Consider the following 17,125-nt stretch of genomic DNA (forward strand, 5'->3'; position numbering starts at 1 on the left):
CCAGAGGCACCTGGACAAGCTTGAGAAGTGGGCTCATGGGAACCTGACAAAGTTCAACAAGTCCAAGTGCTGCACCTGTGTCTGGGCAATCCCAGATGAATGAATACTGATGGGGAGATGAACTCATTGAGAGCAGCCCTATGGAGAAGAACTTGGGTGTTGTCATGGATGAAAAGCTGGATGTGAGGCAACAGTTTGCACTCACAGCCTGGAAGGCCAAGTGTATCCTGGTCTGCATCAAAAGCAGCGTGACCACCAGGGTGAGGGAGGTGATTGTCTCCCTTGTGAGACCCCCCTTGTGAGAACTGCTGCTTGCAGTCTTTATCACAGGAAAAACCTGGAAAAATGGGAATGGTTTTATACTAAAAGAGGATGTCCCATCCCTGGGATTTTTCAAGGCTAGGTTGGATGGGCCTCTGAGCAACCTGACATAGTGGGTCCCTGCAATGAGAAGTGACATCATCAGCTAGACCAGGTTGCTCTGAGACCTGTGCAGTCTGATTCTGAATATTTCCAGGGATGGTGCATCCTCTACTATAGTGCACAACCTGTTCCAGTGTTTCACCACACTCCTTGTTAAAAAAAGTTCTTCCTTATGTCTAATCTAAATTAACCCATTTTATTAAAACTTTTACCCCTTGCCCTGTAACAGCATGCTCTTCTAAAAGTTTGTCCCCATAAATAATTTTACTTGGCTCGTAAACCCTAAGTGATGGATTTTTTTTTGCTGATTGGCAGTCACTGCTGATTGGAAGCTTCTGATAAGTAAGTTGCATGATTTTCCATTTTTAAAAGATATGAATGGAGTGAAGCAAGTGAACTGCATATAGTGTTCTAGTTGAGAATTTCTTTTCTTATTCTTCTTTATCGTGCAGTAGTGTCCCTCCAGTTTAATTCCTAAGGCATAAATCTGGTATTAATCTAGAAATAGTCAAGTCTTATTAAGCAATATACCATGTATTGTTCAGTCTTAATAAAGTTAAAACAGTGCTAATTGAAAAATGTTGAGAAGGATTTTTTTATTTTTGGTAGCTAGGTAGTGACTGGATTTTGAGCCAGTATTTTGTAATTGATATAATTTGGTCATAATTTTATATCATTTCCATGTTTTGGTTTTTATGGTTACACCAAAATCATGTAGGCCTAGTCATTTTAATTAAAATAACGATGAATTGGATCTGTTCTACCTGTGAAGAATTTTGGTTAATCAATTTACCATTGTTGACATTAGTTGTATGAAATAGTAGTAGTAAACTATTTTCATTTGAAAATAATAAAACTCCTTATAGATGCATAATCACACTGAGATTAGCTGAGACAGTTATCAGCTGCTTAAGAGTCTCGTGAATTTAAATATTGACACAGTAAAAGATTTGCAGGGAATAGGCATTAAGCAAAATGAATTTTTGACTCAGTGCAAATAAATTCATATTAATTCATAATTAATTTTTATAATCTTTTCCTAACATGATGTTTAGATAATTAGTGCTGGAGTTACCTTCATTTTGTACCTACAACATACAGAATAGACTCTGACCCGTGCCTCGACTTTGTCATGCCCATATTGAAGGTATTTAGACATGGTATGTTTTCCTGCCTGTAGAGAAATCTCAGAAAGAAGACAGTAGTTTGGAAAATGACTCTTACTCCTACTTGACCATTTTCTGTTGGGCGGGTTAGGGCTTAGCCACTTCATACTGTTAGCTTAAGTCCTTCTTGAGGAACAGTCAATGTACTTCTTGTGCCTGACTGTTCTTAGAAAGAGATTTACTGGTGTGGAGCCTGCTTATAAGAAATGATGGTATTATGCTTTTTATAGTGGAAGAAAAGTGCCCTTATTACTTCTTTGAAAAAGTTTGCAGATCAAGCCACAATTTCATTCTTTGCCTTGTTTGCCTTGAGTCAAATATGAGTTATGTTTGAGGAAAGTATATGCAATAAATTTCTGCTGAAGTAATGTGACGAGTAGAGTAGGGCTTTAGAGTAAAAACAAAGCCAGTGTTACTTGAAACTTAGGCAGCTTTACAGATTATCACATAAATTTCCTGTGGTCACTTGTGCATTAGACTGAATGCTGGGCAGGATAGTAGCTCATATATGAACAAACATCAGTGTGTAAGGAGTGAATACTAAAGTTCTCTGCTTTGAGGCCTGGTGAATGAAGTGCAGGTTTCCTGAGCTGCTCTCTGAAGTGCTTAGGACGTGTGTGAATGGTTACATGCTCTAGTAGGAGAATGCCCTTTCCCAGGTGAGGATTGAGTTTTGTGGTTATTCTTCAGGGTGTAAGTTGTACATTAAGGTGAGTGTATAAACACTCTGAATGTGTCCAGTTTTATTTTTCTTTTTTTTTTTAATTTTTTTTTTTCAATTTAAAATATTTTTTATCTTCTTAACAACTAAAAAACCAGCATATTGATAGCTCACCAGTGGGGGACACAATCTATGGAGTTTCTCTTGAATAGAATACTGATTTTATTTAGTGACAGGCATAAATCATAGTTTAATAACTGCTGAATTATTTTGGAATAGCGTTTGCTTACAGATAATGGTTTTACCCTGCAAAAGCACTGTTACTGTTTTGTGTGATTCCACACACTTGCATTATCTAATAGTTAAATAATAAGTGAATTAACCACGGTTTTCTATAACTCTTCAAATGAGTTGATAAATGATTTAGCATTGGATCCCCCTAATAAGCACAGGCTTTGAAATTTACTTTTTCATCTGAAACCTTAATGCCTTAAGTCAGCTTCCAGAGTAGTTCAGATTTATTTGAAGTTTTTTCATGAATACTCTACCAATAAAAGCAGATAATAAAACAATAGCAAAGGAAAGGAAAAAAAGAAAATACAACTTTGACATGAAAATGTTACAAGCAGAAACATGTGAAAATACCTTGAACCTATCTTTTTCTCAGCAAATGGCCTTGAATTAGTTTTACTTTTATTATAGCGCTGGCCTAGAGGCAAAGTATGTTTGAGTGTTACAACAAAGAGGGTGCTATATGGAGGATTTTTTTTTAGTAATTAAATACAACATATGCATAAACCATGCAACCTTGTAACAGGAAACTTTGTGAGGAGGGTAGACTGTTTAACTTTTCTACAATTCTGCAAGAATAAATTTTATTAGGTGTTAGTCAGAAAAAAAATTATCAGTTGAGTTCTGTGCTGTAAGGTTAAATGATTCTTATGACTATGTTTAAACACTGGAGCAGTATAAATTCAGACTTTGATTTATTGGTTAGTTCTGTTGAGGAGCAGAATATTTAACTGTTGCCTTCCTGTTAAATTGCTTCTGCATAAGGACAGTTTTGCAAAGGTTTGGGCTTTGAAATTTTTTCATGGAATAGATCTGGTGATGACTACTACTAAATAGCTTCTCACTCAACTTTGGAAAACTGTTAGAGATTTTTTTTTTTCTTATTAATAATTGAGTTTGATGCTCTTCTCTAAATTGAACAAATGAATGGAAAAAATAATAAAGGAAAATGTTCTCTGAATCTCTTACCATCTGTTTCCTTTTCTTAACGGTAATGATTGTAGCCCAATGATCACAGCCTAACTGAAATAAAAGGTCTCATTGCCTTCAGTTGGCCAGAACTTTGCCTCAATTATGAATTCGTAGATAAATCTCCTAATCAGCAATTTGTTTAAGAAAAGAACTGTAATTTAAGAAAGTAAAATCAATTGCAGAAATGCATAACTTTGAGAGCAGTTGTATATGTAAGTGAAAGACTTGTTTTTCAAAACTTTGGTAAATTCTGTATGACACTTGGTATAATTTCCCTTGTTGAGATAAGGTACCCAAAAGTGTGCAGTGACTGTGCATGGGTAGTATAAAATGTTTTCTATCTTACATGTGGGGTTACGCCTTCTGCAGTGCTCCTGCAGAGTCAGTGAGTGCAAAGACAGAACAATAATTGCCTCATATGGTTTTAATAGCACATGTATATTAATAATGACCCAGTCTGTCTTTTGTCTTTTTGATGACATATTGTTGACTCATTTTAATTCATCGTCCTACTCTAATCTCCAGACTCTTCTTCTTTGTGCTATTGCCTGCCATTCTCTGGTTTCCTGTGAGTCAGTTGTCTGAGATCACATCAGATGTTTTATTTCAGTTTAGAGATGCTGTCCTAAAGTTTAGAAATGCAGTTTATGTTATTACCCTCTCTGATAAATAGTTTGGCATGATGAATTTTCTGTTACTTCAAACCTATGTACAGCTTTATTATTTACATATGTACTTTCTTATTTAAATGTTCCAGCAATTCATGTGAATGCATTTGTCCATAAGATTTGTTTTCTGCCCCATAGTTTTTCCTCCAAAATAATGAATTTTTAGTTTCTAATTATTTAGTCTATTTTGTCTTTTTAAAGGGTCTGTCAGAAGTGTGTGTATGTAGCTTTTGTTCATTTTTCCAGTGGTCATCAGTGATTACTCCATTACAAAAAAAGTCTCCAAGCTACAGGAATTTATTTGGAGAGTCACTAAATCCTTGTTAGTTACTTTTCCTAAAGGGTTGAAATGTATCTTCTACAAGTTATAATGCTTTATACTATTTTTTTTGTGCAAATCATCCCTATAAAAAATCACTCTACTGCATTTTTGTGGTAGCTTTGTCCCTGAGTACCACACAACTGCTCACTCACTTTCTCCCACTTCACGCTGGTGGACTGGGGAAGAGAATCAGAAAAGGGTTGAGACAAACACAGTTCAAAATTTTAAATGAAGTATGATAGTAATGATAATAGTAATAAAAAAGAAGAGAGAAATAAAACCCAAGAAAAACAAATAATGCACAGTACAGTTGCTCACCACCCACTGACTGATGCCCAGCCTGGCCCCCATCAGCAATCAGCCCCTTTACAGCCAACTCCTCATTTGAGTGTTCTTAGTGTGTTTCCAACAGTCTAAAAATACAGGATAACAAATTGTTCCTGTGATGTCTTTTTTGAGATTGCCAAGAAGGAAACTAATAGGATGGTGATTTTTTGATAGAGATGTAATTCACTGACTCATTTGACCACAAAGTAAGAGTTAAGCTTTTCTGTATGTTGGTTACTAGCCTAGGATATATATAGACAAATGACTTGAATGTGAAAAGTGGCTTTGTTCCTTGGTGTTTTTTAGCAAATTAAGTCAAGCTGTTTATTTCTAATTTTTAGGGTATATTTGAACCTTCTTGAAGATATATTGGACTTTCATAGAATATTCTGTACAGTAAACCCTCACTTTTGTGTTGTAAGCTTCTGAGCATATGATTTTGTTGTAAATATTCTCAATGAGTTCTTTGGATGTGAATGCAGTTATTTAGGAGATCATTCTTCAGCACATATCTTTAACAATTCTTTTGCTCAAAAAATTAGTAAATAATCACATAGAAGCGGTAAAGTTGGAAGGTACTCCTGGAGGTCATCTAGTTCACAAACCGTGCTTGTTGTTCCTAGAGCATGTTACTTGGGTTTGTTTCCAGATGGCTTTTGAATATTTCCAGAGAGGAAGACTCCACAATCCCTCTGGTCCAGTGCTTAGCCACAGCCTCACAGTGAAGAAGTTTTTCCTCATGTTCAGGTGGAACTTCCTGGATACATCAGTTTCTGCCTGTTGCTTCTCATCCTATTGCTTGGCACCACCGGGCAGAGTCTCGGTCCATGCTCTTGACACTCTCCCTTCAGATACTTACTATATGTGTTGATGGGGCCTCCTCTCAGTCATCTTCCTGAAGCTAAACAAGCTCAGCTCCCTCGGCCTGCCCTCATAGGAGAGATGACCTCATCCCATAATCATTCTTGTTGCCGTCCCCTGGACCTGCTGCAGGAGCTCCATGTCTCTCTTGTACTGGAGATCGCAGAGCTGGACACAGCACCCCAGATGTGGCCTCACCAGGGCTGAGTAGAGGGGCAGGGTCACCTCCCTCAGCCTGCTGGCAATGCTCTTCCTAATGCATCCCAGGATACCATCGGCATTTTTGGCCACAACAACACACTGCTGGCTCATGGGCATCTTGCTGTTTCCCCTAGGTCCTCCTCCACAGAACTGCTTGGACCAGCTATCTTGGACCCCTTGTCCCTCTAGGGCAGGTTCCCTTAGGATTCTTAAAGAAGGTCCCTGAAGAAGCCAAAGTTACCTCTCCTGAAGTCCAATGTTGTGATCCTACTCACTGACCTGCTTCTTCCTCACAGGACACGAATGATCTCATGGTCACTATAGCCACGGCTGCCCACAACCTTCACATCTCTAACCGTACTCTGTGTTTGTTAGTAAAGGTCCAGCAGCACACCTTTCCTAGTAGGCTCCTTCACCACCAATGCCAAAAAGTTATTGTCAGTGCTTTCCAAGAACCTCCTGGATTGTTTACTTGTTGTTCCTCCAGCAGATGTCCAGGTGGTTGAAGTCCTCCATGACAACCAGGGCCTGTGACTGTGAGGCTACTTTCAGCTGTCTGTATAAGACCTCATCTGCTTCCTCCTCCTCAGTCAGCCTGAGCAATCACCCACAACAGTGTCAGCCTTAGTAGTTTGCCCTTTAACCCTAAGCCATAAGCTCTCAACTCACTCATCATCCTCCCTGAGACAGGGCTTCATGCATCCAAGTACTTTGGGAAGTGCTTAGCAGTCATGAAGCTTCTTAGTCTAAGGAGACTATAAAAGGAGAAGTAGGAGAAAAGATAGGGAATTTCACTGAGTTTTAACAGTGGGATCATGTGCTTCTGTTTCATTGTTTGGTGAGAACAAAATTTCCAGTTCTGTTTTAGATGGAATTTCAAAGTTTATAGATTTATTTGATGATGGTGACTAAGATCTTACTGATAACTTTTGAAAATACCAAAAATATTGAAAAATAGGGCATGTATTCAACTTCAGCTTAACTCAGTGAAAGGTCTGCTGTTGATTTATGATTCACTAAAAACATCCTTGTGCCTGAACTATTCAGTCAAATGTTATTTATTTTGAAGGGTAACTGGTGACAGTACTTGTTTGTGGGAGATTTATTAGTTCAGTAAGTTGTTCTGTAATATTTATATAATGTATGACAGGTGTATAACTTCAGATGAGAGCAGAAAGGCTCTCCTGGAATTTCTCCTACTTGCTTTAGAAAAAGTGTATGCCAGTAATGCCTGGCATACAACTTTAGAAAAAGTTGTAATGCCTGTATGAATGCAAGGCTCTTAGAAGATTTCTGCAGCTGCTACGGCCTGAAAAGTAGTTACTGAACAAGTTACGGCAACAAACAGAATTTAAGGAGAAGAATTTTTACCATCTCTTCATGAATCGCCATTATTCAGGCTACATCCAGGCATACAGCTATTCTCAAGACCTCCTCTATTTATACTATCTATAATTAATCTTCTGCATTGAAAAAAAGAACAAATTTGTGTGACACTGCTTTCACAGCTGCCTGAACATTTTTACTGAGAGTACTTCTTGCACTAGGTGGAAACATTCACTTTTAATTGTAGTAAAAGTTATTCTCTTAATATGGAGGTTGTGATAAACAAATTTTTGTACTATAGTCTGTTTAGGGGAAGAGACTTTACCTGTCATGTGTACACAGTGCCAAATACTATGTTTCTTTCAGTATGAATTTCAGTATGTTGGATATTGCAGCTATGATACTTTGGGATCTTTATACTGCATGCTGGTCTATCCTACTCCTTTGAACCATGCCAATGTTTTTCCCAAGGGTCCTTTCACCACCTCAGGTTAATGTGAGATTTAAAGGTATAATTCCAAAGTAACATAATTTAACTATGTCATCTTCTGTGGTAAGTCTTGAATCGAGAACAAAGGAGTATATCACAAGTCTCTAAGGGATTAACAGTGCAAGTGAGGGCTGATTGACCTTTGGAGATACTTCAATAGTTCAAGAATCTCTTTCCATCTGAAATCCTCCTTATGTTTAATGGCAGGGAGAAATTTACAAGAGGTTAGAATTCAGTATGACAAGTTAGAGATGCAGGGAGGTTTTTTTTCTTGTGGCATCTCTGACTCCATGCTTTACTATGACTTCACCAGGGAGACTGCTTACAGATAGAGAGCATCTCTTGTGTTGGGACTTGTGAATATGTTTTACTGCAATGCTTTAATATCCAGAATGGTTTAAGAAATAATTCAAGCTAACATCAGTAGAAAAAGGACTTAATGTTTTCCTTAAACACTTTCCTTAGTTTTTCTTAAAGTTCTTCTCTTCCTATCCACTACTCTATTTTTATTTCCTTCCCATTGGAGTGATTTTTGAATTCCAGCAGAAAAGCACCCAGTCAGTGTCAGCTGGAACGTGTGTACACTTTGTGTGTCAGTTGGGATGGGTACTTGCATTAGCACTGGGCGATGCAGAGCAGTTTTCCTCTTTGCTTGTGTTCAGGGTATTGGCAGTCAAATCCTCTGGCCTAGGATGAATGGCCACAGACGAAGCCCTGAACTTTGAGCCTTTCTTTAGTAATGCAAGGAGCAACCACCAGACCTCCAAGCTAGGAAATTCAGAGTTCTTTCTGAATGTACACTGACACATCCTTTGTGCACTGGGTTAGGGAGGTAATGTAAGACTTGCCTTTTACTAGGCATACATTGTTTTAAGAACTGTTCAAGTTATTTTCAAATGGTTTTTATATTTGTCAGACCTGATCCCTGAAGTTCTTTACTCACGGTTGCCCCAGATCTGCTTTACTAAAGGAGCTACACTCAGCAGCAAGTTTTCCAAAATGGGTTTGAACTGGAGAAGTCTGTGTTCCCCATGCTGTGAGAAATTTCAGGGGCAAATTTCAATGATGAAGGAGAAGGAAAATATACTTGCTTGTTTCAAGTCAGGACAGGAACTTGTCTTCCTGTGTGTGAGAACGTAGTTTATGTGCATCACATCACTGGTCACTTTTTCATCATATGAGGAAAGCATTTCCCATGTATCATTAAAGGGCTCTTAGGCTCCTGAGTGTGTTGTAAATGCCAGTTTATCTTTTAATTTTATTTCATTGATGTTTCCTTCCACATGAGGCTTTTTTAGTGAGGCATTTGATTGCCATTGAAGGTAGTTAAAGTTTTCTCTGCTGACATCTTCCTAAACTCTGTAATTTTATGAAGTTTTTTCTGATTTCTATTTTATCCCACTGCAGTTTTCATTGCCTGATTTCACGTGGTGCTCAGGCCCTGTGATTACATAATGTACATTCTGTGAAAATGATTTGGTGCCAGAGGGGAAGCTCAGAGTACAGGAAATCATTAACATGCAAAAAAACTTGAGCCTCAAAATAGCTTTAATTAGAAGCTTATTTCAAAGAACTACCACCTGCCTCTCATTTTGTCTTTGCATTAGCTCTAAAAATACATTATGGCTTAAAAGTGTGATGTAAATATATTCATATCCTGAATATATTGTTCATAATAAAACTACAAAACAACAGTAGCTAGTCTTGTGCTTAAAAGTAGCACTTTCTGACTAAGGGACATTTCTCTTGAGATACAAGCTGCTGAAACCATGTAGAACACAGTAAGTAATTCCATCTGATATGCAGAAAACCCTGTGGTTTATATTTTCACTTTATAAATGTGTCACTGGCAAGGCCAACTGGCTGCAATGAGCTTTTTTGAAATGGACCTTTCTGGTTGAGTGTATGGAGGACTGCATTTCTCAAAGTGAAACGTAACGACTCCATTCCCTAGACACACATTAAAAACAAATGGGTGAAGGAAATAAGTTGACCTATGAAAAGTGGGAAATAAGAGTTCATACACAATTGAATATTCTTTAATTATGCTTTACGTGTAATAGTTTGGATAACTGGATTTTGAAGCACTAGTACCAGCTAGTTAAAATCCAAATTTGAAAACTAGAGAGTAGGAACAACACAATTATGATAAACAAAGTGGTGAGTATATTAACAAGTGCTGCTGTGTTTTTAAAAGCCAAAAGAGTGGTTGCTGATTCAGTCTTGTGCCTGTTTCTTTAGACAGTACAGTTCAGCACTACAGTGTGTTTGCAGATCACTGCTCTAAAGAACTTGTCATATTATGTCATGTCAAATTCAATGGTGTCACTACTGTGTAAACAGGAGAGATTTTAACAATGATATTTGTGTGTGATTTTGATTATGCACACTAAAGATAAATGCTTCCATGTTTCGCGAGACATGTAGCTTCATATATTTTGCAGGAAGTGCTGTAGTGCTTCGCTTCATCACTTTCATGATGTTATGGAATTGGTAAGAAGATTGATTATAATATAGAGGAGAGCAGAAGCTATCACTGTTTGTTACTTAAGCAGTAACCTCAACGTTTTGTAATGACTTTTACTTTTTTCTTTTATTTGACTTGTAATATGTCTACTAGATTATCACTATCAATTGTATCTGCTATAGTTTTCATCAGAAGAGTAGAAATTACCAACTTAATTGTTGTTAACTGTATATTTTAGACAAGCTTAAACCCTAAAGATTTTGGTCAGCAGTTTTCTAAGAGACAGTTTTCTTACTACTATCTATTTAACCAGGAATACCTGAAATCTAATTATATTACAAAATAGATCAGATTTCTGTGGTACTAAGGGCATTCATTTTGCAATTAATGTCTTTTACTTTTGATCTATATCAAACAATGTTTAGAACTGTTCAAAATGTAATAGCAATTTGGTAAAAAAATTAAACATGCATAACATTAGATTTTTTTTTCTGTGACTTAAATTGTTTTATTTACAGTTTTAATTTTTCATTCTTGTTTTTTTTCCCCTGACTTTATATCTTTCTGTGTAAGAAAAGATGAGAAACAGTCAGCCTTAAAACCCCCAAAGTACAACTAGTGTTCTACCACTGTGCCCTTCAAAAGAAAAATGTCAAGCTGCTATCTGTAATCCATTTGTCTTCAGGTTACAGGTGCCAGGGAATTCTTCTGAAGTTAGATGTTGAAAGTTAACTTTCAGGAAATAGGGCTGTCAGACAGCTGCAGATTTCCTTTGTAGCACACTACTGATGGAAGGAGAATTCATGGGAGACTTTGGAAGGGGATTTGAAGATTCTCTATACCCAGACTTACAGGGTTGCATTCTTGAGAAAGGTGTGAAATAGAAGTGGAACTAAACAGTTGGCTACTGAAAAGTGGTGAGATGGTTCACAGTGTGCCTGATGCTGAATGTGAACATATGTGATTTTGAGGTATTAGAGGTAGAAGGGCTGTGGTCACGCAGACACCTGGGTTATGAAGCACTGTTTTCTTGCGCGTCAAACAAAAATGCCACTAGTTATTTGTAGTAGCCAGTGACTATACTTCAAAATAACCATATCTGAGAGAGTGTGGTGGCAACCAGTGGGCTAGCACCTTTTACTAGATATCAGTGTTTGTACTAGTTTCTGAGGGAACTTTTATAGGTTAATAATTATTTTATACAGCTGGCTCACTCATACCCTTTCTAGACTGCATCAGCAGTGTGATAACAATGTCAGCAGCTGTTGGGAAGTAGAAGCTGGGTATCATTACCTTGATGGCATACCAGTACAAAATTGCTCAGTTTTCCCTGCTGGTTCCTAGTCTTGTCTGATCAGAAGCATGTGATAAGATTAAATCCTCTGAAATTTCACAGCTTAGTGGAACAGAAATCTAGTGTACATGTCTTGGAGTAGTTCAGAGATAAAGACAGAATGACTTCTTTGAATGTCTGATTTGAATGATTCTTCTTTTGACATCATCTAGTCCAATCCCAGTTCCTGAGCAGCTTTGGCTAGAAGTTACTCAGGGCTGTGTTCTGTTGTATTTTCCGTATGTCTATGGGAGAAGAGTTTCAACCTTTCTGGAAAATGGGCTGTAGTGTTTGATGACCTTCACAGTAAAAAACCAAAACAGCAACACCAAAACAATCAAAAAGCCCAAAACAAAACAAAAGACAAAAAAACCCAAACACAAACCCAACAAAACCCTCTCCAACCTATGTTCAGATAGAATTTCATGTGATGCAGTTTGTTACTGTTTACTTTAGTCCTGTAAGTGGATGCCACAGAGAAGAGTCTGTCTTGCTCGTCTTTTCACTAAAGACCGAAAAATTCAACTTTGCCTCAACCAAATGTTGACTTTCAAATGTCCTTCTTATCACGTGTTTGTTATTTGTAACAGGGTTTATGATGTGTTATGAATTATATGCAGAACCTGGAACAAAAGGATTTTCAGAAAATGTGAAAATCTAAAAAATAGAGGAAGGAAGTGGGAAGGACTCCGGTGCTTTATCTTCTTTTTTTTTTTTTCCCTGTTTTTTACCCTGAGCTTAATTTTTATTGTGTATTTCAATCACAAGGACAAGTAACACAATGTAATTTCTGGCCTTTTACACTATTTTTAAGTAGTTAAAGTTTCTATGAAGAATCACAGTGGAAATGAACAATGTTTTGCACTGTAGATTTGTTGTATTTCAGATATTGAATATTTCTTTGATTTTTGTTACCTTTTTGGAACTGTAAGAATGAAGTTTTAGTCTATTTTTGTTTTGCTTCACCTTCCTATGTTAGGAAACTTATTAAAGGATTGAGGGTAGAACTTGGTGAACAGACAATTTATTTGGGTTGTTCATGCATACAAGAATCATTCCTTAGACAAAATAGAGTATTTTAATTGAGGTGAATAGACATTTTGAATTACATTTGAATAGACAATAGACATATGAATATTTCATGTAGTGTTTGCAAGGTAAGAGCTAATCTATGAATTCAGGAGAGATGCATCTATCAGCTTCAGAAAGTGTTAGTCCTAATGGTATAACTCTCTTAGAATGCCTAAAAAATACTGTTTGTACGAATTGTTACCCTTGCATATGAAGTCCAAACTGCATAATCAGCTTCTGATCTAAGAAATCTTCCCAATGAGACTTTGAATTTAGATTGGTGTATTTGAGGCATGACAAGCCATGTGTTGTGTCTTATGGCTGCTGAATAATGCATGAGGCTTGCAGTAATTTACTTCAAGCTGCATTTTTTTTATTAGATATTTTTTAGACTTGTTGGTAATACAGAGTTGGACTTCGTTTTTTGTTTTTTCTTTCCTTAAAGACAGAAAATGTGAATGTAAAACATGGAAGACATTACCATTGTATTATTTTCACAACAATACATATTTGTGGGACTTTTTGTTATGTTGCTTAAGTAGACTTGAAAGAATAGAATTGGTTATTTTAAACCACAGTTGTTATGACTGCTTGTAAGGTATGGAAGCATTTAGGAACCAGAATAATTTGGTGTTTTGGGAATATTGAAACATTTATTTAAACTGAAATTGTAATAGTTATATCCTTAGGAATTTGTTTTGAAATAAAGTATTTGCTGCTTTTTTTTTCTTAATGTATTCTGAATGTTATCCCCCCACAATCTAGTTTGTTTATTTAGAAAGTAAGCTTTTATCGAGGTTGGAATATTTAGTGTTTTTCCTCATAGTAAACAACGCCATAAATGAAAATTTACTTTTATTAGGATTACTTATGAGTACAATTTTAATTTACTGATGGTTTTAGTATTAAAACAACACAAATAAGATTGCTATGTTTCCTTTGTGTTTCTTTCTGTTGCTTCCCTTAGGTCGAGATTTGATTTGCATACAGTCCATGGATGGGATGCTCATGTTGTTTGAACAAGAAAGTTATGCTTTTGGCCGGTTTTTACCTGGTTTTCTTCTGCCTGGTCCTTTGGCTTACAGCTCTCGCACAGACTCCTTCATTACAGTGTCTTCTTGTCAGCAGGTTGAGAGTTACAAGTATGTGTTTATGTTCAGTAATTATAGTGTACTTCAGTGGTATCATTTACTAGGAAAACACATTGAAAGTAATCTTGTTTAATTTTTAATGCCTTTGGTGGAGTATCCGAAAGCAAGCAGTTGCAGGAAAGATGTTATATATTGCTAAGCGATGACTGTCTCAGTACAGTCATAGAAGAAAGTGTGCTGTGAGTCCTGAGGACTTTATGGTCCTGTTTTATTTTTATAAAGGTACTAAGTCTACGAGTTTATCAAGGCTCTATTGCTCCCAAGTGCCAGGTTTTTTCCTTGCTTCAGTTCAGTCTAGTCTTCCCTTTCAGCACTGGAACATGGATGAAACTGTTGTGAGCTGTTTTAGCTTGTGACCATATTAAGTTTATGGGTTCAACATTTAGAAAAATTGAACAATATGGGAAATGAAGACTGCACTAGACATTTCCATTTCCTCCAAGCAGAGGGTCTATGTATTATAATGCCAACCAGACATAAATCTAATAGAGAATAAGAAAGAGAATTTGCAAAATTTTGATGGACAGGCAACGGAGCATTTGTGTTTACTGTGGAAGAGCAGCTTGAATCCATTGGGCTCTTGATGCAACCATCATGTTGAGAGTTTATCAAGTATCCATGTGTTTAGAATCAGATGGCTGCTTGAGCAGTGGGACATTGAGGTGGATGTCTGCCGTGAAGTCTTTCTCAAATAAGTGGTTTCCCTGTTGCAGACCCTTCTTCTCACAGAGGACTAATGTTAGAGTTATAGAATCTCTGTCCCTAGCAGTAAATTGGGGTAGGGTGGTGTTTGGGGCAGAGCTACTACCTGTGATGACAAAAATCCACACCCCCTAAAATGGAGGAAAAATTGTCAGAGCTTGTCAGTCTTACAGAGCAATAGTTGTTCACAGTTCTAACCAGCAGTCAAAGATGAATGATGATACTGGAGCCAGTATTTTTTAACATCATCCTGCACAGAAGGACAATGCACGTCCTGAAATTCAAGGACAGTGTCAAATTTTTGCAAGTGGCTCATATAAAAGGGTTAGATAGGGCAGCCATTCAGAGGAATCTCATGAGGCTGAAGGAATAGGCAAGTACCTTAAAAATGTTTTTCAGAGGTAATCATACATATTAAAGAAAATAAGAATGCCCCTTTTGATAAATAATACTGTGGCAATCTAATCCAGGGAGTGTTAGTTAAACACAATGCTTTGTCACACTACCCTGTTCTGTCACCTACAGTTCTCAAGCAATATTCTTTTTATTTTGCTGCTAAAGATTAATCAGATTATAGGTATCATGTATTGTTTTCTTAAAACTGGACAAGATATAAGTGTTGAAAGTAAAATTAATTTAATAGAAAATTCATAGTTTTCCTAAGAATTTAGAATTTAAATTCTAATACAATATTAGAATAAAATTATAGTATAATCTCTTAATGTTGTCAAGAAATAAATAAACATTTTTTCCTTTAAAACGAACATTTCACATGTTTAAATTTTGTTCAGATTCTTGACCTTTACAAACGACGTGGCTGCAATTATTCATCAGTCTGTTACTAAATCAAAGGTGTGCCATCCCTACTGTAGGGATATAGTTGTAAAGGAATTTTTCACTTGGTTATTGGTCTTTAGTGTCAAATGTTAAGACACTAATGGAACTAATCTCTAGTGTGTGTCTGAAATATTAGGACATTAGAACAGAGTTAAGTAATCCTTTTGAAATGAAGGAAACAGATTTACTAAGGAGAGAAGAGGTTATTTCTATGGTATTGAATAAAAAAATACAACAGTTCTATCCAGTGCTTTTAACAGAACAAGTTGCCAAACTTCAAATTATCCATCTTCTTATAGCTCTTACAGACCAATGGCTTCATTTGATAGCAATTTTTACGTTGTTGATCCTGAATTCTTTCAAGATCTAAAAGCAAAATGCCTATTATATGCTTGATGTGATAGCGGAATTGAAAATTTGCATTAGTCTTCTGTGGCTTGAGTTTTTTTTCTTTAAAGACTGTATGTAGGTAGCTGGTACTTAAATATCAGTATGTACTGCTGTTTGTGTGAGCTTGATTTGAAACATGTGTATTAGGTCTCTGATTAGTTATTAAAATGCTATTGTGCTTTCCTAGGCTATCAGTAAAATATAGTGAAGAGAAATTTTTTTTTACGTCAGAATCCTTCTGGCTCCTTTCCAACTCAACTTATTCAGGGATTCTGTGAATCTGCAACTTCTCTTAAAAATGTGTTAAACTGAAAAAGGGAAGTAAATTCATTCATACAGGGGATAGTTAAATACATCCTAGTTGTACTAAAAGCAGCTCTCTCAGTATTATTAAATAGGTCATAGCATTCACATTGAACAATTAGATTTCTTAATCCAAGTACATAGTTTACCTTTGTAAGTAAAACAATTTTAGAAACGAAAATCCTTCAGTAGCAAGCAGAAAATCACTGGATAGTTAGGTTTGGAAGGGACCTCTGGAGATCATCTAGTGCAAGCCCCCTGCCAAGACAGTGTCACCTTGAGCAGGTGACACAGGAATATCCAGTTAGGCTATGACTGTCTCCAGAGAGGGAGACTCCATGACTCCCTGGTCAGTCTGTTCTGCTGCTCTGCCTCCCTCAATGTAAAGAAGTTTTTCCTCATGTTGAGGTGGAACTTCTTGTATTTTAATATATGGCCGTTACACCTTGTCCTTTTGCTGCACCACAATACATGCATGAAATATGAAGAATATTGTTTGTCATCATTTTAAATCTCCAACTTTGACAATGAAGAAAAATATGAACTACTATTTTAGATTGAATTGAAACATTCAGAATTGTGTTGCTTTAAGCTTAGGAGTTGAAGGTACTCCATGACTTGAAGAATTAAATACTGTCTTTTTGGATAAGTTTAAGTTGGGTCATATTCTATTGCTTATTTCACTTATGTAGAAACCTTCAGTATTCCACAGATTATCTATGTGCATACACAGGAAATGGGGTAGATCAGTGAGTTAGGATAGCAGCACAAAGTCAGGAAACAGTTATAGAAGAATCAATGAGGATGCAGTTTGAACACCCAACTTTACATAGTTGTGAAGAGGACAGATACATGTGCAGAGCTTTTATGGCAGTTGATGTTGTTTGTTCAAATGTGTTCATTGCCAATTTTTCTTAGCATGGTTAGTTGGCAGTTAAATTAATAAAATGCCCCAAACCTTTCAACTTTTGCTAAATGTGCCACCTACTGATTTCAGTTTACTGTGGTCTCTTAGATTGGAGCCACTTCAGTTTACTTAATGGAGGTGCTTGTAAGTTTCACTATAAGATAAAGCAGACTGTATTTTTGAGTGGTTTAGAAGTTTTTTGAAAGCTTAATAAGAGCAAGAAAAAGTAATTTTTAAATTAGAATTCCTATTTCAC

General features: G+C 36.5%; 1 protein-coding gene across 1 annotated transcript in view; it reads left to right on the plus strand.

Annotated features, from left to right (window-relative positions):
• BBS9 (Bardet-Biedl syndrome 9) overlaps nt 1-17,125 on the plus strand; it is a 287,717-nt gene that overhangs the window by 17,068 nt on the left and 253,524 nt on the right. The window contains exon 6 of the mRNA XM_038164848.1: nt 13,547-13,721. Within this exon, the coding sequence (XP_038020776.1) occupies nt 13,547-13,721 (175 nt within the window). The remainder of the gene's footprint in view (nt 1-13,546; nt 13,722-17,125) is intronic.

The sequence above is a fragment of the Motacilla alba genome, chromosome 2 (assembly GCF_015832195.1).
Source record: "Motacilla alba alba isolate MOTALB_02 chromosome 2, Motacilla_alba_V1.0_pri, whole genome shotgun sequence".
NCBI lineage: Eukaryota > Metazoa > Chordata > Aves > Passeriformes > Motacillidae > Motacilla > Motacilla alba.